The sequence below is a fragment of the Pituophis catenifer genome, unplaced genomic scaffold (assembly GCF_029215685.1).
Source record: "Pituophis catenifer annectens isolate HBS135680 unplaced genomic scaffold, rPitCat1.0.hap2 SCAF_4, whole genome shotgun sequence".
NCBI lineage: Eukaryota > Metazoa > Chordata > Lepidosauria > Squamata > Colubridae > Pituophis > Pituophis catenifer.
The window spans coordinates 115675213-115698849 of NW_027256884.1; the positions used below are offsets into that span (position 1 = coordinate 115675213).

The 23637-nt window shown below is 41.2% G+C and overlaps 1 protein-coding gene across 1 annotated transcript; it reads left to right on the forward strand.

Moving 5' to 3' along the window:
* The first annotated feature begins 4905 nt into the window (after positions 1-4905).
* On the forward strand, positions 4906-21055 carry ANGPTL5 (angiopoietin like 5). Its single transcript, XM_070943985.1, has 8 exons — positions 4906-5007; positions 6936-7080; positions 8107-8210; positions 11184-11277; positions 13543-13643; positions 16291-16411; positions 17577-17762; positions 20745-21055. Exons 1-8 carry the CDS (start codon positions 4906-4908, stop codon positions 21053-21055), a joined length of 1164 nt encoding a protein of 387 aa, XP_070800086.1.
* Positions 21056-23637: the final 2582 nt, after the last annotated feature.

Here is a 23637-nt window from a genome sequence, read left to right on the forward strand (position 1 = left end):
TTTCCCTCCCTCCCCCGCCCGCCCCTCCCCCTTTAGGGGTGTCTGTCACTCTTCAGCAATGCTCTGGTGACAGGGTAGTCCTTGACCTACAACAGTGCATTTAGTGACCGTTCCAAGCCCCAACGGCACTGAAAAAAGGGAGTTTTTCACCATGACAAGCTTTGCAGCATTCCCCATGATCATGTGATCAATATTCAGAGAGAGGCGGCCTCTGGACAGTTGGAAAGGGACCTTGGAAGTCATCTAGTCCAACCTCCTGCTCACACAGGAGACCTGAACTAGGGATTTGAACCGCCGAACTACCAACAGTTCTGATTGACAAGCTTAGTGTCTTAGCCACTGAGCCACCTAGTCAGGCTGTGTCCAGAGTTCAGGGGATCCCCTTTAGAAACCTTCTGACAAGCAAAGTCAATGGGGAAGCCCGATTCACTTAACAACCTGGTCACTAATTTATCACCTGCAGTGATTCACTTAACAACTGTGAGGGAAGGTCATAAAATGGGGGCAAAATTCACTTAGCAAATGTCTCGCTTAACCACAGAAAATTTGGGCTCAATTATAGTCGCAAGTTGAAGACTACCTGTGTTTGGGGAGGGTGACTTCAAAAGTCAATTTTTGATTTTTGGCTGGACAAGTCTGCAAAGGTTTTTTTTGGCAAGATCAGTGGTGGGCTCCTCCCGGTTCAGCCCAGTTCCGCCGAGCCAGTAATGGTGACGATATGACGTCACCGAACTGGTTCTGCCCACCTTCACCCCCGTGTTATTCTTACCTTTTATTTGGCCCCACCCCCAATCTATTGCTGCCTCCTGAGTCCCAGCTGATAGGCTATAAGGAAAAAAACTGTTTAAACTCTTGCCGTGGGGCTTCAAAGGGCTGCCCTACAGCTGATCAGTGGTAAAAGGCAGTTTGGTGGTAGACCAGTGCCTGCAAAAATAAATGGGTAGACCAGTGCCTGCAAAAATACTTGAGTAGACCAGTGCCTGCAAAAATAAATGAGTAGACCAGTGCCTGCAAAAATAAATGGGTAGACTGGTACAGCTCTGCAAGTAGTTAAAAACATGGTAGACCAGTACCTCTGCTAGATCCTAAAGAATTGTCACATGACCATCAAGCCACGCCTACAAAATAAGCCGTGCCCACAGAACCGGTAATAAAAAATTTTAGAACCCACCCCTGGGCAAGATCTTTAAAGTGGATGCCATTGCCTGCATCCAAAGGCTGAGAGAGAGGACTGGCCCAAGGTCACCCAGTTGGCTTTATGTGTAGTGGAACTAAAATGCGAGTCTACCAGTTTTTAGTCTAGTGCCTTAAACTCTGTGCCAAATTAGCTGTCATTATCTTTCACTATGCGGAGTTTAGATTATTCTCTGTGATCAAAAGAACAGCTATCCTATGATTTCGTATGTTTTCTCCACACACCTTCCCCTGTAATGCAAATTTTAATAGACTTTTCTATTAGACTGTTGTGTACAAGATCAATATTATTACTTTGTACACTTGAGTCAGTCTTGATTACTTGTGAGTACAAAAACAAATCCCTGCAGTTTTCTTGGAAGCTTTTTTGGATGTGGTTTATTATTCCTTCTTCCTAGGGCTGGAGAAGGAAACTTGTCCAAAGTTACCCAGCTGGATTCATGACTAACATAGAATTCACATTTCTCTGGTCAATGTTCACATCTTAACCACTAGACCAAAGTAGTCCACAGCAAAACGAAGCAAAGATAGTACCAATAGTAATGAGTAAATTACTTGGGTACAATCCCAAAACATCTGACACAGCACTCAAACACCATTGGCATTGACAAAATTATTGTCAGTCAATTGCAAAAGACAGCTTTACTTCGAACAGCTCATATCCTACAATGATACCTCTAACATCATCACAACATCTTCCTATCCCAGGTCCTTGGGAAGGACTCAATAGATGGATAAAAATGCCGAACCCAGTCTGAACATCTGGACGATTATGCGACCACCACCACCACTAATAATAATAATAATAATAATTTATTAAATGCATATATTGTTTTATGCCTCCTTCCCCATTTAATACAGATTTTGGATATTGGATATCTCTTTTGCCTCTTCCTTCTTATGAAAGTAGTTTCCTTCAACTGAATTCAGCTTCCAGAAACTTCATGGACATATTGGATGTACACATGCTGTATTTTGATAATCCTCCACAGACCCCTTTCACATTTTAGGTATATATTAGGGGGGGTTCTTATTGCCTAAATGGTTTCTTCTTCTTCTTCTTCTTCTTCTTCTTCTTCTTCTTCTTCTTCTTCTTCTTCTTCTTCTTCTTCTTCTTCTTCTTCTTCTTCTTCTTCTTCTTCTTCTTCTTCTTCTTCTTCTTCTTCTTCTTCTTCCTCTTCCTCTTCCTCTTCTTCTTCCCCCCCTCCTCCTCCTCCTCCTCCTTCTCTTTCTTCTTATTTACTTTATTCATTAAAAATGAAACTCAGTCAACTGAACATTCAAAAATGCATCACAAATACCATTGACTGATGCTAATGGTTGATATGGGTTGCTGCCAGCGTCCTAGGTATCAACCAAGTACTTTCTTAAGATGTACGATGTTCCAAATAGCGCAGTTTTTTGCAGTTCCTGTGCAAATTTGTTGATGTACCTTTTAAAATTCTTGGACATGGTACCCAGTGTCCCAATGACAATGGGTATCACTGTTAGATGTTTTATCCATAGCCCTGTAGTTTTGATGGCCAGGTCGCAATATTTCATGATTTTTTCCAGTTCTTTTTCTTTGACTCTGGCATCTCCTGGTACAGCAATGTCAATAAACTGTACGCTTCGGCCCTTGACAACTGTGATATCTCGCGTGTTGTGTTCCAAATGACGATGATTATTAGTATTATCTCTTTTATTCATTAAACATGAAACTCAGTCAACTGAACATTTAAAAATGTGTCACAAATATGAGTGACTGGTGCTAATGGTTGATACGGGTTTCTGCGAGCATTCTAGGTATCAACCAAGTATCTTCTTAAAATATATGATGTTCCAAGTAGCACAGTTTTTTTTTTAATTATTATTATTTCCATGTTTCCTCTAACTTCCTAATTTTAGCATGAAGTATGGAGAGACAGAGGCATCTTAAAATGAAGTTGATAATGAGCATCCCATTTATTCTGTCAGCACATCCTGTGTGGTCAGTTATGGTTTGCAATGTTAATAGATTAACAGTTTAACAGAGTTGGAAGGGACCTTGTAGGTCATCTAGTCCAATCCCCCGCCCAAGCAGGAGAACCTACATCATTTTTGACAGATGGCAATCCAGTCTCTTCTTGAAAGCTTCCAGTGATGAAACTCCCACAATTTATGAAGGCAAGCTGTTCCATTGGTTGATTGTTCTCACTGTCAGAAAGTTCCTCTTTATTTACAGGTTGAATCTCTCCTTGTTCAGTTTCCATCCATTATTCCTTGTCTGGCCTTCAGGTGCCTTGGAAAATATCTTGACCTCTTCCGCTCTGTGGCAACCCCTTAAATATTGGAACACCGCTATCATGTCTCCCCTGGTCCTTCTCTTCACTACACTAGCCATGCCCAGTTCCTGTAACCATTCTTCATATGTTTTAGTCTCCAGTCCCCTAATAATGTGTTATGTGAACCCAGGTTCTTGAGATAAATCAGTTCATTGTGGAGCCCATTGAGCTCCAAAGCAACATTTGCCTTCTCCTACTGCAAACTGTAAGATACCATAAAGGAGGGGTGAAATCCAACAGGTTCTGACAGGTTCTGGAGAACCAGTAGCGGAAATTTTGAGCAGTTCGGAGAACCAGCAAGTACCACCTCTGGATGGCCCAAGTGGGGAGAGAATGGGGATTTTGCAGTATCCTTCCCTTGCCACGCCCACCAAGCCACATCATGCCCACCAAGCCACGCCCATAGAACCGGTAGTAAAAAAAGTTGGATTTCACCATTGCCATAAAGATGAATCGTTGCCACACCAACATATTCTGTTCTCTTCCTTCTTCTCTGTCCATTTCCCACACTTTACATTTTGTGTGCGAAGAAGAGAAATATATTGTGAGATGAAATAGCATAACTCTTTGTCTTCGCCTTTTAACTAATTTTAATTTCTTGCCTCCTCTTATTTATTTTTTATTTTAACTTTTATATACACTGTTTTATACTTTAACACTTATTCTACACCACCTAGAGTCCCTCTCTGAGGGAGAATGACAGTACAGAGATGTGACCAACAAACAAACAACTCTTTGGGGAGTGGGGATTTACAGCCACATTTTTCAAAGTAGTCTGTTCCAGAGATGACATTCAACCGGTTTGCACTGGTTCGGGCAAACCGGTAGCGGCGATCACGGATGGACCCGCCCCGGCACAATGCTGTCTTATTTAGCCATGTTTTCGAGGCCGGGCACATGGGCAGAAGGTGCACACGTGACGAACTGGTGGTAACAATATATGAAACCCACCTCTGGTCTGTTCCATGGAGTAGTCTTTTGTAGATGAATTGGCTGAGTGTGGGCATGATAATTCTGTTTAACAAATGATTTTATTGTCCATTTTTTGGCATTGATCCCAAAATAAAATAAACCACAGTCAGATGAGTTCACCTATGGATCAAATAGGATCTACTCTGTGTTAGGGTTATGATTTAGTTAGTTATAGTTACCTTAAAGATAAAATCATCTGCAGATTAAATCATGTTATAGTTTATCATTGGCTTTAGGAACAAACTATGTATGGACTACCTAAAATCAAATTTATATAAGGTTGTGAAGTCTGGACATGAAAGGGTTGGCTTTTTGGCCAAAGTTTCTGCTAAACACATTCCTGAATTCTTAATTCAAGACATCATTGGCCAGTAGACAGCCTTTTTTCAAGGCAATTTGAAACCGTTTGAAAAATGTTTTTTCTTCCAACTCAGACATGATCTACCCTAATAGATCTACCTTACTGATCTTCCTAAATATTATATTTTTGATTTGGGCTGATTCGATAGTTCATAGTGTCGAGCCATGTTCTGCAATGGTAAGGTTTGTGTTGTATTGCCTTGATAAATGATAGAAACATTGACAGCAAATCCTGATTTCAAGTGGCATTGTTTATTTCACCCCAAACCACTTCATTTGTTTTGAAAGATTTCGGTTAAAACTGTATTGAAACAACTAGCAACAGCAACTGTTCTTGCTTTTTCCTGTTGTTTGATGTAGATTCTGTGAAATTTGCTGCAATTTACTAGGAATTTTGATATTAACTTCTGCAAAGGCAGGAAAAGTTACCAGATCATTAATAAAAGTAAAACATGGAGGCATTTCTTTTGATAAATTATATGGGAGTGTTGCAATCTTTAGTCTAGTTCCTAGATGCATCTGGAGATAAGTGCTTGTTTTATTGCACATCTTTATATTAACAAAGGGGGGAAGTTGTGGGTTTTTGGGGGGTAATTCCTTTTGTTTGTTATAATTTTATCTGGAGATTCAAACTGGATTTGAATGAAGTTCTGGATATTTTAAAGACCAATTTACTCTTTGCTTTTAAGTGTGGACTTTATCTGTTTTAAGTGACTAAAAGTTCTGGAAATTCTTTTTTATTATTATTATTCTATTTTTTTTCCTGTCAAAGGATTAGGATTAGGTGAAAGGTTTAATTAGTTTATTCTCGGTTTATATATCCCATAACATATCTAATTTCAGCCTCTGCCCATTACATTTTGTTATTCTTTTAGGGAATGTGCTGAAGATATGATGATGAATTTCTATAGAAACAACAAAGTAAATAATAATTGAGAACTCCACAGATATTTAGTGGAAGTCTATCCAATTGTATTCAGTGGAGTTTCAATCAATACTAAATGCATTTAAGAATTTTCCAAATACAAATTTAGTTTTTACTTTCAAAGGAGAATTCTACAATGAGTATCACTTACTGTGAACTATTCTAAGGGGATATATGTTTATGAGGATAAAAAGGCCCAGTAGAAATATTTAAATAACCAAAGCATTTTTTCTCCCGGGTTTCAAAAAAAATAGTTCAATATATTGTTTTTCTTTTATTCTAAAAATAAAATAAATATTTAAATAGTTATCACGAACATTTGATTTCAGGTCTGATATAGAAACTTCCAAAAAGGTATGTTTATATCCCAGAATAATTTTTTCTCTAAGCTTTTTTACTTTAGATTTTTTTAAATCCAGCCCTTTATTATTTTTATAAATAACTCAAGTGGCAAACATACCTAATACTCCTTCTTCCTCCTCTTTTTCCCACAAAAGTAACCTTGTAAGATTAGTTGGGCTGAGAAAGAGTGATGGATCCAAAGTCACCCAACCATTTTTCATGCCTAAAGCAGGGCTAGAATTCATGTTCTCTTGGTTTCTAATCTGGTGCCTTAACCACTAGATCAAACTGACTCTCTTCAGATCTTACAAATTTAGTTTTTGAAATTTCCCAACACCTACGTTGCCTGAGAATTCTGAGAATGGCAGCCCAAACACAGCCCAAGGTGCCAAATTGTATCCAAAGCATGTGTTAGTATTCTGCATACACCTACAAGTTTGATGCATGAATAACAATAGTACTTAGTTTTATATACTAAATTTTATTTCATAGTGCAATATGAAACATCATATTGGCTTGCAAAATACATCACAGATTAGAGAACTTGGCTTGCATAGAAGAGAGTGAGTACACTTGAGATTAGAATGGGACTTAGTTTTGCTCGTAGTTCACTGGTGAAAATGTGACAGGATGATTGGCACTGTCCTTATGTCTAAAATTCTGTTTAGATAAAGCACCACCACAGCAAACAAAGAATGCAGTCACCATGTGTTTTACTCCTCAACTATATTACAGTAACAGGAAACAGGAAACTACTCAGAACAAAAGAGCACAGAGTATATATCCGTGATGGCGAACATTTTTTAAGAAATTAAGTTTTGTTTGATTTAATGTTACAGGGCAATTCCACAGCAACTATAGCGGCAGAGCCCGCCAATCTAGTAACAAAAAATCTCTCCACGGACAATTTAGAGAAGAAAAAGAATGAGGCATCTTCTTATTCTCAACCTAAACTATTAAGGGAAGAAAAACACTATATGTGTCGTATGTATATTTTTATTTTAACTACTCTTTCTTGTCATTTGTTATTTGAGGCCAATCGACCTATATATAATATATATGTAGGATTTCAGGAATCTGCAACCCATCAATTTAAATCTCTGACAAAGAGTTATATTATAGAGTATATAACATATCGCTCTTTGTGAAATGGTGAAATTTCAATTTCATCAATTAGCAACTGTTGTTTTCTTACACATGCCATATCCATCATTGTCACGGACCCTCCTACAGATTACTTCTCACAGTATGGAATTCTTTACATTAAGAAATAAAATATTGCTTTCTCTCACACAATATGTTTCTATCCATATATGCTAAATTTCTCAACAAGGGCCCACCCATATTGGTATTTGGCAGTACACTACTTATGAACTGATCTTTTTGGAGAAAGCCAGTTAATAGTTTTTTTTTTCCATGATGATGAAATAAATATCATTTTTCCAGACCATTGTGTTGAAATTCTAATTTGTTTCAAAATGTTTTACATCTAGTATCACAGACATTTACAAGAATCATATACTAAAGTATTTGGCTTGTTAGCTCAATATTATCTGTATCTATTATATATTTGAATCAATACTATCTATTATATATTCGAATTTGACAGTTTGAATCTCACCAGGTTGACTCAGCCTTCCATCCTTCCGAGGTCGGTAAAATGAGGACCCAGATTGTTGGCGGCAATAGGCTGACTCTGTAAACCGCTTACAGAGGGCTGTAAAAGCACTGTGAAGCAGTATATAAGTCTAAAAGCTATTGCTATTTCTGACAGATGGTCAGAAAACGGTAGTTATGATTTTTTTCTGGAGCTGAGTTACCACGTTTCATTACAGCCCATCTCCTTTTTAAAAAAAATCAAATTCTGTTTAAAAAGGTTTTGCACAAACAAACCCATTTCATATGGCTAGCAAAAGAAAAACCGAAAACAATGTTCCACATTACCTCTTATAATTATACAATGCATTCTTTTAATTACTTTAACATAGCTGGCAATCTATATGTTTAAAGGGAATTTGCAGAATTCTCTCATTGAATATGCAAGAAGTACTAAGAAGATGATACGGAATATGATGGATGATCACCAGTCTTCTCTAGATTATCTCTCCAATCAGGTAATGGCCAATATTTGCTAAATGGATTTCTTTTTGGGCAATGATAATATAATTGAATTGTTGACAATTAACAGATACTGTGGGCACTTTCTCTGAAAACAGCTTTATATTGTTGTGGGGAAAAAATATTGTTCTGTCTTACAATGTCTGAAAAAACATAACTCCACCCTTGAAAGACTATGAAAAGCCTTTTATATCACTGGAAATCTAAATAAGAATCTTGAAATTTGTTAAGAATTCTTCACTTTGACCGCAAATAGTTAGAAACTTTGATTTTTTTAAAGAACAGATATGACTTGTATATGACTCAAATATTAAGGGTAATTCCAGTGGTGGGATTTAAATAATTTAACAACCGGTTCTCTGCCCTAATTATTTCTTCCAACAACCAGTTCATCAAACTGCTCAGAAAGTTAACAACCGGTTCTCCCGAAGTGTGAACTGGCTGAATCCCATCACTGGGTAATTCATTTAATCAGCTTAATTTAGGTTATTGAGGGATTGGGGAGTCAATGCATGCCAAAATCCAAGACTAGTCATAAGGGACATGATTCTCATGGTTGGACAAGGCAAGCAAGTTTTAAAACTTGCTTGCCTTGTCTACAGGCAAGAGCCTGTAGTACAGTGGACTAAAGCACTGTTATTAACAACTGCTGCTTGCAATTACTGCAAGTTCAAATCTCACCAGGCTCAAGGTTGACTCAGCCTTCCATCCTTTCAAAGGTAGGTGAAATGAGGACCCAGTTTGTGGGAGCAATAAGCTGACTTTGTATAAATATACAAAAGTATGAAGGCTATTGCTTAATGCATTGTAAGCCGCCCTGAGTCTCCGGAGAAGGGCGGCATATAAATTAAAAAAAAAAAAATCCAAATTGCCAACATACAGGTGTCCTCGACTTATGACTGTTCATTTAGCGATGGTTCAAAGTTACAAGGTCACTGAAAAAAGTGACCATTTTTTAAACTTAACAACCGTTGCAACAGCCTGGATGGTCCCGTGATCAAAATTCAGACCCTCGGCAACTGACTTATATTTATGACGGTTGCAGTGTCCTGGGGGCTTCTGCCAACCTAGCAGTTCGAAAGCACGTAAAAAATGCAAATAAAAAAATAGAGAACACCTTTGGTGGGAAGGTAACAGTGACCATGGAGATGTCTTCGGACAGCGCTGGCTCTTCAGCTTTGAAACAGAGACGAACACCACCCCCTAGAATTGGGAATGACTAGCATTTACGTGCGAGGTGAACCTTTACCTTTTTAAACAAGCAAAGTCAATGGGGAAGCCAGATTGACCTGACAACCATGTTATTAGCTTAGCAACTGCAGTGATTCACTTAACAACTGGGGCAATAAAGGTTGTAAAATGGGACAAAATTTACTGGACAACTGTCTCACTTAGCATCAGAAATTTTGGGCTCCATAGCGGTCGTAAGTCGAGGGCTACCTGTAATGAGGATTCAGGTAGAACAGGAAGTGATACAAAGAAAAGGAAGTCTTGAAACATGTTCATTGCTGTTGTCCTTTTTAGACCTCCACTCTTGTACATGCTGTCATAGCAGGGTGAAAGAAAACTTTTAGAGGCAACAGCAATAGCATTTAGACTTATATACCGCTTCACAATGCTTTCCTGCCCTCTCTAAGTGGTTTACAGAGTCAGCCTATTGCCCCCAATAATCTAGGTCCTTATTTTACCGACCTTGGAAGGATGGAAAGCTGAATCAACCTTGAGCCAGTGAGAATTGAACTGCTGGCAGTCGGCAGAATTAGCTTGTAATACTGCATTTTAACCACTGCACTACCATGGCTCAAAGGAACTTCCTAAGGCAGGGGTGTCAAACTCAATTTCATTGAGGGCCACATCAGGGTTGTGGTTGACCTTGGGGGTTCAGGTGGATGTGGCCGACGGGGTGGGTGTGGCCAACTGGGTGGGTGTGGCCAGCTTGATGCCACTCACTGGGCGTGGCTGACTGGGTGGGTGTATTTCCTCTTTGCACTGGGTAGACCGGGCCGAAGCCATGCTGGCCCAATGTTTCCTCTTTGCATTGGGTAGACCAGGACGAAGCCGCATTGGATAGACCGGGCTGAAGTGATGTGGGCTGGCCCCTTACATTTTCCAGGACAGCCCCACAGGCTGGATCCAGCCACATCGCGGGCCTTGTGTTCGACACTCCTAAGGGAAGTTTCCCTCAGAACAAAGAGGAACTACAGTGAACAGGGGGCCTCTGCTGCAGACACAATTCCGACGTGCTACCTCCCCAAGATGTTTTCATTTTCAAAAAAACTTGCACACCTGGCCAAATTGCATAAATACTATGAACTGTGGGGGAAAAGATCAGCCAGAAAAACAGGAAAAAGATCTAGCAAACCGCTGTGATCTGTGGATCTTTTGTATTATCTCCAACAATAGAGCCCCATGAATATTTAAAAATCTTTTTTTCTCCTTTGAATAAAGATGGGCTCATGACTGGAAAACAGCCCCGAAATTCTTGCACCAATTCTCCTTTGGTTTCTCATGGCATTTTCTTGGATTGTGGTCCACATCTGTGTATCTGGTCATGCCAACTTCTGTGCAAATGATTGGAACATTCCTCCCTTTCTACTATTTTCTCGAGCCAATGAAATGCAAAGACAGCTCTAAATTACAATGCCTTAAGGCACTGATTTCAAACTTTTAGCTTCTAAAAATCTTGGAACTAACTTTTTATGCTCAAGAACTACAGAAAAATTATTTTTTTTTTTGGTGGGGTCACCTTAACCAATCTGCCAAATCCATAACAATGCATTGCTTAGAATTAAGTCCCTTTTTGTGCAATAGCGTTTTCCTCCAAGTACATTAATTGCAGCACAGGAATTATTTAATTTCAATGGGCTCACATCCAGTGTTAGCATTACAAAGCAATGACCAAAGGAATATACTATTGAGTACTCCCACATGTTGAAGATTTTTAAACATTTCTTTTTTTGATTATGCAGATTAATGAACTTATGAGCCGAGTTATGCAATTAAATGCAGACATGTCCAGAAAACCAATTGATGTATTTCCCCATCGAGCAGTCCAGTCTCATGGTAAAGTTTTTTTTAAAAAAATTCCTGCTTAGATTTTACAGTATTTATTGAAATATGTATTGAACTATAAGACAGCATGTTTCTACAATAAAAGTGATACATCCGATGCAATGTTTTTTTTTATTACCGTTTTTGAAATTTGATGGTTGCTTGTTTCATTCTGAATAGGTGACAAATGCTTACTCACTATCTGGAATGCTACGAAAATTTACGGGTCAAATCACCTATAGCTAATTTTGGAAAAGGAAGCAGAGTAAAATGATTATTAATATTGTATCCATCACCTGCTTCAGCCCCCTACTTTGAACTCCCAATTATGTCTTGCACATTTATCTGAAGCCTTTGGCAACTTTGATATTTATTTTATTTTTATTTTTTTAAAAAATTTATACCGCCCCCTCTCCTGAAGGACTCGGGGCGGTATATCTGATGTGATTGAGCCATAGCCTAGGACCGTGATGGCGAACCTATGGCACGCATGCCCAAAGTGGCATGCAAAGCCATGTCGCCTGGCATGTGCGGTGTTGCCTGTTTGTCTTCCAGGTTTCTGGCGCGCATGCGTGTGCAACTATCAGCTGTCTATCACGTGTGTGGCAGTGCCAAGAACCAGTGTGCGCATGCACGCCAGCCAGCTGATTGTTGGGTGCGCATGTGTTCCAGAACCTGGAAGTTCAGCTTTTCCGAAGCGTGATCCCTTCACGTGCATGGCAGTGCAAAAAACCAGCTTGCACATGCGCGCCGGCCAGCTGATCATCAAGTGTGCATGCGCGCTAGAACCTGGAAGTTCAGCTTTTCTGGAGCGTGGCTGTAATGAGTATGCACGTGTACAACATTTCCACACAACCTTTTTGGCTCTCGGTTTGCCATCACTGCCCTAACATACCTTATATTTTGTTTATGTTATGTTCTGATAAAATAACATTTATCAGAACATCTGAAAAGTTTGAAGCTTGTCCTGATATCAGTGGGAACTGTACCAGTTAATGGGCTAAAACAATACTGTAGCCAGTTTCCCATAATAGTCTTTTGTTTCACTTTAAAAAGGAAAGAAAACAGAATAACAAAATGGGAGTAACTGATAAACCTAAGCAGGATGCCCTCCTTTAAACCTACCTACCTACCTACCTACCTACCTACCTACCTACCTACCTTCCTTCCTTCCTTCCTTCCTTCCTTCCTTCCTTCCTTCCTCCCTCCCTCCCTCCCTCCCTCCCTCCCTCCCTCCCTCCCTCGAACTGGTAGCGGAAATCGCTGGTGGGTCTGCCCACTCGCCCCGGCTCCAAGTCATGGTATTTAGGCACGTTTTTGAGGCCAGGTACATGCGTGGAAGGCATGCACAGTAGCAAAGCGCATGCACGGAAGGCCGGGCGCATGTGTGGATGCACACACACTCACATTTGTGAACCAACCGGTAGAGAAAGTAAGGGAATACCACCCCTGCTCCCCTTCCTTTCCCGTCCCTTCCCTTCTTTCCTTCAGTGTTCAATGAAACATGTACAAGTTTTCCTCTCCATTTTGTTCTGCACAACAACCATCCTAGGAAGAAGTCTAGTCTAAGAGATAATGATAGTCTAAATTCATCCCTTGACTTTCCATCACACAAGATGAACTTTCAAGTTCTACTCTTAACCCCAGGAATGATAAAATCACGCAAAATCTATTCGAACCTATGGACAGCCCCAATTCCTAGGGCAGAAAGAGGCAAGTGAGGTCTCCCTTCCCTTTCCTATCTTCCTTTTTCCATAACAGAGTCTGGGACCTTCATCTAGAACAGGCATTTCCAATCTTTTGGCTTGCCTGGGCCACACTGGGCGAAGAGGAATTGTCTTGGGCTGCATATAAAATATATAATATAGTTAATGTATATAAAAGCACATAATGTTAAAAGTCTCTTGTGGGCCACATTACTACCTGTCCAGGGCCATATGCCCCCTGTAGGCTGCAAGCTGGAGATGCCTGATCTACAGCTTTCGTAACATTGTTTTTTATAAGGAAACAAACCCAGATTAAAATCTTTCTTGAATGCAGGATCTTCTTGGCTTCTGAAGATTTCCACCTATCATAACTAGCCAGAATCCTTTTAAATTGGGGACAAAAGAATAGTCCTGTCAGTGAAAAAAAAAAAAAATTACCCCACATCTCTCAGATCTATTGTAGAGGGAATTCCATGTTCAAGAGTTGAGATATTGAACTCTGATCCCTGGTCTGAAAAAGGATCTTTCATTTAACTAAAACATCCCTTTGTAATGTTGTCCTGTCCTGTAGGTTTAGATTGCAGTGATATTAAAGATACCATTGGATCAGTTACAAAAACTCCAAGCGGTTTATATATAATCCATCCAGAAGGAGCAAGTTATCCCTTTGAGGTAATATTGATTTTTCCTATTTACTATTTGCTTGAATGTTTTGTCCTTAGGACAGATTATCCACAGGAAACCTGACCATGGTCTATTCAATTAATCCAATGTTCTGGCTTCACAGAATGCTAGACAGGCTAGGCTTAAAAAGGGTTAGTCATAAAGCTTGGATAAGATTCAATGGCAAAGTTAGGCAAAATTTTGGGAAATCTCTAAAAGAGGAAAATTATTTTGTACAGAATTGTAGTTTTGACAAATCAAAACTATAGGACCTCATGATATCTGGAATCATAAGCCCATCTTTCCCACCCTTTGCTCACCTGCCCACCAATAGAAAGCTCCTGGACAAAAAGTATTTTCTTAGATAGATGTTTAGCCTTAGCTAAACTTCATGATTTTATGACAAAATAGACTCAGAACAGAACTGCACATAAAACAGTTCCAGAGTTCTAAGCTGTTAACCTCCCATCATTCTTGGGTTTATCCCAACACTGTTGCTTACAAAATGAGTGACTAATAAAAACCTAAGAAAATGTGCTTTCAATTCAGCACATCGATGAAACTCTGCAGGAGACTTCATAGAAAAAACGCAGCATAAAAAGTGAGCCAATGTTATATTTTCAGAGTTTAATAATAGCAATAGCACTTAGACTTATATACCGCTTTGTAGTGCTCTACAGCTCCCTGTAAGCACTTCTTACAGAGTCAGCATATTGCCCCCCCCAAATCTGGGTTCTTATTTTACCAACCTTGGAAGGATGGAAGGCTGAATAAACCTTGAGCCAGTCAGGATTGAACTGCTGGCAGTTGGCAGAATTAGCCTGCAATACTGCATTCTAACCACTGCTCCACCATGGCTCTAATATTTTGGAATGCAATCGATCAATTTGTGATCAGCATGATCAACAGCTCAACATTTAAAAGATCTCATAAAAGTTAGAGAATTTAGAAAAGTACTCCTTGATATGAATGGAAGGAGAGTCCTGAAAGCGAAATTTTGAACTCTTTTGAATTAAAGGAAAATGTAAATGTGGAAATAAAGAAACAAACGATGAAACTGAAAGGTAAAACATTGAACCTTTAGTTTAAAATATTATAAGATGAATAAATATAGGCTGCAGTCCTATACAATATTTTCTGGGAGAAACTGGGTTTATTTCTGTGAAAATATGAAAGGGGAGTTGTATTTTAAAACCGGCATACTTTGAAATCATTTGCATTTTTTTCCCAAAAGCAATGAATTCATTTTTTCCCTATGACTTAGAAAGCATGGAATGTTTCAGCATACACTGGAATATTTTCAGAAATGACAAAAATTGTTTCAACCAATGTTAACTTTTTCCCAACTCTTAGAAATTAATACCAGTGTCTACAAAAATTGAAGTCATCAAATAAATGGAAATATTTAGTTGTAAATTTGGATATAGATCAGAAAGCAATGGAAAAACATGTTATGACAGATAATACTGTAAAATGAGGAATGAAATTTCAAGTTTCAGAGGGATCAAAACAGGGGTGAAATGCTACCGGTTCGGACCGGTTTGGCCGAATTGGTAGTGGCGGTGGGTGCATGGTTTGGAGAACCGGTAGCAACAGCAGCACGAGGTTCCGCCCACCTGCCCAGACATCATTACTTCCTGGTTTTAACCAGGAAGTAACCTCCTTTTGACCCTCTGCACATGCACAGAAAGCTTTGCGCATGCGCAGAGGGTCCAAAATCGCACATGATGTGCACAGAGCATGCACTTCTGAACTGGTAGGGAAGGTAAATAGATTTCACCCCTGGATCAAGACTAAGAAGTATCAAAAAAATTAGGTCTCCTGGTTTAAACACCAAAGAAATTATATTCCTGAACATGTAGCAGGAAAAAAAGCACTCCTTCCCTCACTGGATATGACATCAAACAACAAAATACTTACAATTATGGTGCCCTTCTTTTGTGTGCAGATCCAAATTGTTAAGAATTATTTTACACCCATGAAAATTTCCTTGCCTGCTTTCAAAATTGAAGACGCAACCACATATTATTTACTGATCCAATAACCATGGGTCATTAAAATATTTAGAAAATATTCCTTTCTAAACAGACAAAACTGTGCAGAATATACCATCAGATAGCCACTTTTAACAATTTTAATTTTTTTTAAAAAAAAAACCCTCTTGTATATTTTGTTTGAAGTTGCAGGGTCTGCAGGTTTTTTTACATTGCAGATAAAATTGTATTATTATTATTTTTAAAGAAAAGCTTATGACTCCTGATAAAATTTGTTAGTCTGAATATGCTACTAGACTCTTACTGATTCTCAGCTGCTTGCAAAACATAAGATCCAACTTCATACATATTTACATTCCATATGGACATTAGAATTAGTTTTGTTTCATTCAGGGGGAAAAGTCCACATGCTGCATTTGTAACTTGTTAATAATTCATTAGATCCATAAGGCAAGTTTTCACTGGGACCACCAGTTGGTTTATTGGGGATCCTTAATTTTATTCCCATGCTACTCAACCTCTGATTTAGGCCAGGTGGAAAAAGAAAGACTGGCCTCAAATCACTCAGTCAACCTAGGTTTCCTCTGCTCTAACCCAACATCTTAACTGATGCATCACATTGGCTCATGACAGGATACTTTTGCTGCCTTTAATCATTTTAGGTTTTGTGTGAAATGGATTTTAGAGGAGGGGGCTGGACAGTGATTCAGAAGAGAACTGAAGGAACAGTTGAGTTTCAAAGGACATGGTCTGAATATTTGGATGGATTTGGTGACCTTTCAGGTATCAATTTATTATTCATCCTACAGCTCTTCCTAGTTACTCAAATGTAGCTCACTGTCCTAATGTATGGGTCAAAACAGCAGACAATTACAATAAACGTTTAGTTTACAAACTTCTGTGGTCTTAGATGTAAAAGATTCACGACAACTGCAGCCATCTTCATCTTCAAATGATACTAGAGGAGATATCTTAGAACTGTGATGGTGAACCTATGGCACATGTGCCACAGCTGGCATGCAGAGCCGTCTCTGCAGGCAAGCGAGCCGTCGCCCAGCTCAGCTTTATCGCTCATGCGCGTGTGCGCCTCCCACCAGCCAGCTGATTTTTGACATGTGTGGGGGTGAGGCACATGTGGGAGATGCATGCGCATGCGCAAGGGTGGTCACATGCACATGTGCGGGGGCGGGGGAGTGTGGGGGGTACAGTGCACCCCCAATGGCCCGTTTTTGGGCCCAGGAGGCTTCAGGGAGGGCTGCTAGGCCAAAAACAGGGGGCGGGGAGGTTGTGCATATGCGATGGGTAGAGTGGGGGACTTGTGCGCATATGCGCAGGCAGGGGGATGCATTGCATTATGGGTGCTGGCACGCACGTGCTTGCGCTTTTGGCACACAACGAGAAAAAGGTTAGCCATTACCGTCTTAGAATGATCTGAAAGGTCAAGTCAGGAAATTCTGAAGAATCCCAATATCAGATGGGAGAACAAGAACGAGGCCTGCTTTTCTTCTAACACCAGAGAGCTGTACATGGAAAGTTTAAATAGTGAGATCCCCTTATGAACTGGTGTTAAATGATTGAAAATGCTTAGGGGAATCCATGTTTCTGCAAGCCATGGTCCATGGAGGGTGGGGGGGATGATGTCAGATTTTGAAACTGGATCATAAGTAGGTTTTGGGGGGTTCATTGGAATCTTGAGCACTAAGAGACTGGTAGTAAAGTGAAGACTACCTTTATGAAACTAGAGTTGATGATGCTGAATGGGACATTGATTTGGGAAATGGAAAATTGACCATACAGATATAAAAGAATTTCTCCATATTTCCCACCAGGATCAGCTGCTGGAGGGGTTGGCAGCTGACAGGCCACAACAGTTAGTTTCAGAGAAAGCTGTGAGAACATGGGCAAGGCATAAGGATTTTTCAATTCTATATTCTGTTTTTTTGAATAGGGGAATTTTGGCTCGGTCTTCGAAAGATTTTCCACATAGCAAACCAGAAAGAAACCAGTTTCATGCTTTATATAGACTTGGAGTCTGAAGATGACATGTATGCCTATGCATCGTATGACAGCTTTTGGCTAGAGGATGAAGTGTGCTCCTTCAAAATACATCTAGGACGTTATTCTGGAAACGCTGGTAAGATTTGGAGGCCCAAACAGTCGGTTTTTGAAAGCAAGTTTCTACAATACGGGGAAATATTGTCTGTAGCTGCGCTGGCTAGTCCAGAACCAAATCACAAAGAAAGAATACACCCAGGTCCTTTTCAACCCAACTCTTTATGTTACAGTGGCCAAAATGGCATCTGGTTTTAGGCTCTTTGACAAAAAAAAGTCCATGGGCCATTTGCAGAATGAATTATTCTTATCAGCTATAAGTAAATGGCTAAAATTAAATCAAGTTGCTGTCATTGGAGAAGGTGGGTTTTGGCTCGTGATTCCCTGCTGCAATCTGCAAAATTGTTCACCTTCCAATCGTTGTCGTTTTTTTTTTAAAAAACTTTTTTAGTGCTTTCAAATCTTCAAGAGCCAGAGGTCTTCAGGGGCTTTCAGAGGACTAGTATGATGGGATGGGTTAGGTGTTTCTTTGAATCTCAGGGGAAGGAACCTCATTCCAGAGGGCAGGAGCTGCTACAGAGAAGGCCCGCTTCTGGGGTCCTGATCAGGGGGTGGGCTGCTGGGGTTTGGGAGAACCTCTAGCTAAGATTCTGTGCAGTTTGGAGAACCCCCAAATCCCACTCCTGGTTGGCTGCGCCTACACTGCCCCGCCTCTCCCAGGAGTCCCCACACGGCCCGTTTTGGATGCAGGTAAGTGCAGGGCATGCATGCCGGCTTGGGGAGGGTGAACAATGGGCCTACCGGAAGTTCAGAAAGGGCTTCCAGAGCCTGGGAAGGCCATTTTTGCCCTCCCAGAGGCTCGAAGAAACCCCCCCTCCCGCCGCCATGGTGCAGGAGGCCAGCTAGGCCACGTCCACCATGGCCAGGCCCACCTAGCAACTGGGCAGAGAACCCCTTGCTAAAATTTTTGAAGCCCACCCATGGTCCTGATGTTATTGTTTAATTGAAGGAAGCCAGAGTGCACTAACCCTACCAGACTGGATTGGCCAGGCAGATATTATGGGAACAGGTGGTCCCTCAAGCCCTCTCTTTAGAAGTATAGCAAACAACACCTTGAATTGCACCCAGAAGCAAACTGGCAACCATTGTAGTGTGCAAAGCAGAGGTGTTATATGGATATCCCCAGGCGTGCTCATCACTGCCCACACCGCTGCATTCTGGACCAATTGAAGCTCCCAGTGGTCTTCAAACGCAGTGCATGATACATTATATGGATATGGTACGTTTGTGTGTTGATGAGAAAAAGAAAGAGAGAGAGGCCATCCAACATCCCCAAATTCACCTGCATTTGCTGTTCTGACCTAGGCTCCCCCAGCAGCACGAAGCCGAGTCCTTGTTCCAATAAACCCCTTTTATTTAATTTACAGTGAATTCCTCTCCAGCAAAGTCTTTCTTCTCCCACAGTTTTTCAAGATAGTTCACAATTACCAACCTTTATCAGGCTTGGAAAGTGGCCAGGCTGATATCTTTCAGACGCCACAATACTTGGCAAGAATGTAGTAATGAACTAATTGTCTCCTGCAAACTCCACTCCCCTTTCGCTCCTCTTTTATTCCCTCTAGGAGGGCCCATTCATTGTCCACCTGTGGCCTTACTCCCAAGTTGACCCTTGCTCTTTAGCTGTTCCCTTCATCTGGCAACTCTGTGCATGCGCACACTGGGAAAAGGCTCCAGCTGTTCATCTGCCTCACTGATGTCTGACTCCAAAGGCAGCTGATAACTGGCATACGGCTCTGGCCCCCTCTCTGCCTCCGATGCAGAGCCCTCATGAGAGCCTTCCCCAGACTCCAGGACTGGCCCATGTTCCTCCCCAACCTCCTCACTGTCTGAATCTGCTGCCAGATCCACTGGCAGCCCACAACACTTGCTTTCCTTTCTGTTGTGAAGAAATGTCTTAAACCTGCGCCTAATATGGCACAATATGTCCTGGCATATTTTCTTCCACGTCCTTACAATGTTGCCTTCATCTTGTGCTCAGCCTGTAGAGAAGCAGCCTGATATCCTTAGCTGTACAAGTCTTCAAGGAAAGAGTGAGAATGTGTAAATCTGATTTTCTCATTAATTCCCTTGAAGGGAAACCAAGTCCCTGGATGACCAGTCACTGGGAAGAGAGGAAATAGAGGCAGGATAGGATTTGGCAACGAGGACATTCATGCTGGTAGCTTTCTTCTGACTCAACGGTAGCAGGATAATGCTCTATATGGTTGGCGAGCAGTTCAACTCCGCAATGGGGAAAGAACCTTTGGTTGCATAACTTCTGAGTTGTTCTTGTAGCTTATTTGTCACAGCAATTAATAAAGACTCTTTTTATTCTTCTGAGCAGGAAACTCAAAGTCTGCGGGCCAAATCTGGCCCATGGGGTGCTTAGATCTGGCCCACAGGTGGCCCTCCCGAGCTCTGATTTTGCTGGCAGAGTGCTCAGACCACCAGAGGCAGGAGTGACATTGAGCTAACCATGCCCCCTGGCCATACACCCCGGTCACACACCCCGGCTACACACCCCGATCCAGGGGTGAAATCCAGCAGGTTCTGGAGAACCGGTAGTGGAAATTTTGAGTAGTCCGGAGAATCAGTAGCAGAAATTTTGAGTAGTTCAGAGAACCAGCAAATACCACCTCTGGCTGGCCCCAGAGTGGGGTGGGAATGGGGATTTTGCAGTATCCTTCCCCTGGAGTGGGTGGGAATGGAGATTTTGCAGTATCCTTCCCCTGAAGTGGGGTGGGAATGGAGATTTTGCACTGCCATGCCCACCAAGCCACCCCCACCAAGCCACGCCCACAGAACCGGTAGAAAAAAAATTGGATTTCACCACTGCCCTGGTCCCCCCGAGGTCAAACACAACCCTGAAGAGGCCCTCAATGAAATCAAGTTTGACATCCCTGCTCCCGAGTGTCCGATTTGCGAATGACTAAGGCTCTCATTAATTCCAAATACTCATAGAAGAAGCAAACTGAATGATCTTTGATGACCATTGTTCCCTCTTTATTTGTTTGTTCCTGCTTAGGTGATGCATTTCGGGGATACAGAAAAGAAGATAACCAGGATACATTACCTTTCAGTACCTTTGATGTGGATAACGATGGTTGCAATCCAGCCTGCTCTCTCCAAGAACCGCCTATTAAGAGCTGCAGCAACTTTAGTGAGAAGACAGGCTGGTGGTTTAACCAATGCGGTCTTGCCAATCTTAACGGTGTCCACCGATTCACAAGGAAATTGCTGATATCGGGTATCCAGTGGGACACCTGGAAAGTTGATAACAAGCCAGTTAAAATTAAATCTGTGTCAATGAAGATCAGGAGAACATACTTCAGATAAGAGGATAACGTCATCAACATCCAGAAATTAGGCTGTCTAATTGCACTTCCTGGTCTAATATGCATAACATTTTAGCGTAACGATTTATTGAAAGATTTGAGGCACTTTGCACACTGCATTATTTTGCAATTGCACTCTTCAGGACAATGTAATTATATTTCCACCATAAATGCATTTGTGATATTTTACTGCACTGCTGAATGCATCAATGACTTACTGTATTAGCATGCCATTACCAGATTGGAAAGCTATAAGCACGATAATTCCAATTCCCCTCCTTTGCTACTGCTGATCAACTTTTCTTTAGAACAGTCAGCAGAAATGCAGACCTGCAAATTTAAAATATCAGCTTTACTTTAAAAGAAAGGATATGAAAAGGAACATAATTGCACATGCAATTGTAGTAAATCAGCAAAGGTAGTAAACCATAGGGCCGGATGAGAGATGCTTTTTTACTTTTCTAGTGAATGATGAAAATGGGGGAATAATCCTCAACATGGTTAAATATCTGACTATGCAAAGATAACGTTCAGACTGAGGTTAAACTTTTGTTTTTTAGAGATAAGAGAAGAATACAGCTAGCCCTCTTTAAGCAACTGTTCGTAGTTAGGACAGAGATGAACACGTTTGGGACCGACCCTTGCATTTATGGACTTTGCAGGTCTGTAGAGCAAAGGAAAGTTGAAGTAAGATCATAAGCACAGTGGTGGGTTCACTTAGTGACCACTTTGCTTAACAAACAAGTTGCTGGTCCCTGCTGGGGTCATTAAGTGAGGACTACCTGCCCTGGGGAAAAGGCCCAGGGGTGGGCTACTGGGGGTTCACAGGGGTTTGGGAGAACCTCTAGCTAAGATTCTATGTAGTTCGGAGAACCCCCAGAACCCCCACTCCTGGCCGGCCCTGCCCACCCTGCCCCTCCCTTCCCAGGAGTCCCCATGCAGCCTGTTTTGGATATAGGTAAGTGCAGGGCACGCGCAGAGGCCCAGGGAGGGCAAAAAACAGGCCTACTGGAAGTTCGGGAAGGCTGGAAACGGGCCCATTTCTGGCCTCCAGAGGGCCTCTGGAGCCTGGGGAGGCCATTTTCACTCTCCCGGAGACTTGAGAAAAGCCTCTGGAGCTCAGGGAGGGCAAAACGCCCCCCCCCGCCGTGGTGCAAGAGGCCGACTAGGCCATGCCCACCATGGCCACGCCCACCCAGCAACCAGACAGAGAAACCCTTGCTAAATTTTTTGAAGCCCACTCCTGAAAAGGCCTTCTACCTTATTTGAGGCTGGTTATTTGCAATAGATAGCTTCTTTGCAGTACAGGTAGTCCCCGATTAATGTTCTGTTCACATCATTAATATCTGGAATGTGTTCTGTTCTCTTTAACAAATGCTTTGTTACAGCCTTTTAAAATAAATACTATCACTTGGCATTTCTATCATGTGGCACTGTTGAGAGAAAAAAGCACAGCTCTGATCATATTAAAGTCCTATGGTTAACAATCACGAGTTACTGAAACCAGTTGCCCGAGTATGTACACTACACTCTACCATAAAATAACTACAAGGAGTGGATTCATGCAACATACCTGGCTTCCAGGCAGAGTGAGGAATGGGTATAAAAATGTCTGCCTGCTTTGTAGTATGCTATGGGAAGATATACATCTGGTTCAAGCTGGGAGAAAGCCACTGGAAACATTGAGGCTGATTGGAAAGATGGTTTATTGATGAAGCAGAACCAAATGGGGTTATGGTTCTGGGCAGCTGACAAAATGGAGTTGAAAGTGGAGGGGGGTGTTATACCTTTTTTGGGCTTTGTATTTGAGCTTCCTGTTCCTGTGCAAGAACATGTCCTTTAATGTTCAGTTGGCTGTTGTCAGATTCCTATGGGGTCATGTAGGGGTCATAGCTGGCTCTATAGGCAAAAGAGAAAATGCAAATATTTTTTAATATTTCCCAAAATATTTCATCCTTCTAAGAGGGGTAGACGTTGACTTTCTACAATGCTATTCAAAATTTTTCAACTTGTTGCAGAGATGAGATAAGAACTCTCAGAATTCCCAAAAATCGTTGCCTGGAATTCTGGAGTTCTTTTATTAGAATATTTGGAGAGGTCATGTTAGGGGCAGTTGTAACATAATGGACATTTTTTTAATTTCCCCATTTGGTCCCTTTTCTCCATGCTAACTTTAATTTTAATGAAAGCTATTATTTAAAATGATTCTTAGTATTACTCAGCAGCTGAGAAAAAGATGTTTTCTGCATTAAGTGAGGAAATCGGGCTCTAACTGACGTGGCAGTAGATGCAGACTGCTTTAAACATCTGGACAGAACTGAGCAATTTAGTCCAAGAATTTTGCTTTTTCTCTGAAAAGCTTATGGTCTGGGTTGCATAGCCTCTGAAATGCACTTTGATGGCAAGCCTTCAGTGTCTCTCTGTCTCTCTAAATGAAGTTAGCTGAATTCTCAGTAAAGTCCGTTTATTTACATATTGCCAATTACTCCAGGATCTGCAAAGTTCCTCGGTGAGAAGCACATATTTAGTGCAGGGAACTTAAATAGGGCAGAGAGTGGTTTTGAAAAGACTGAGACGGCAGTT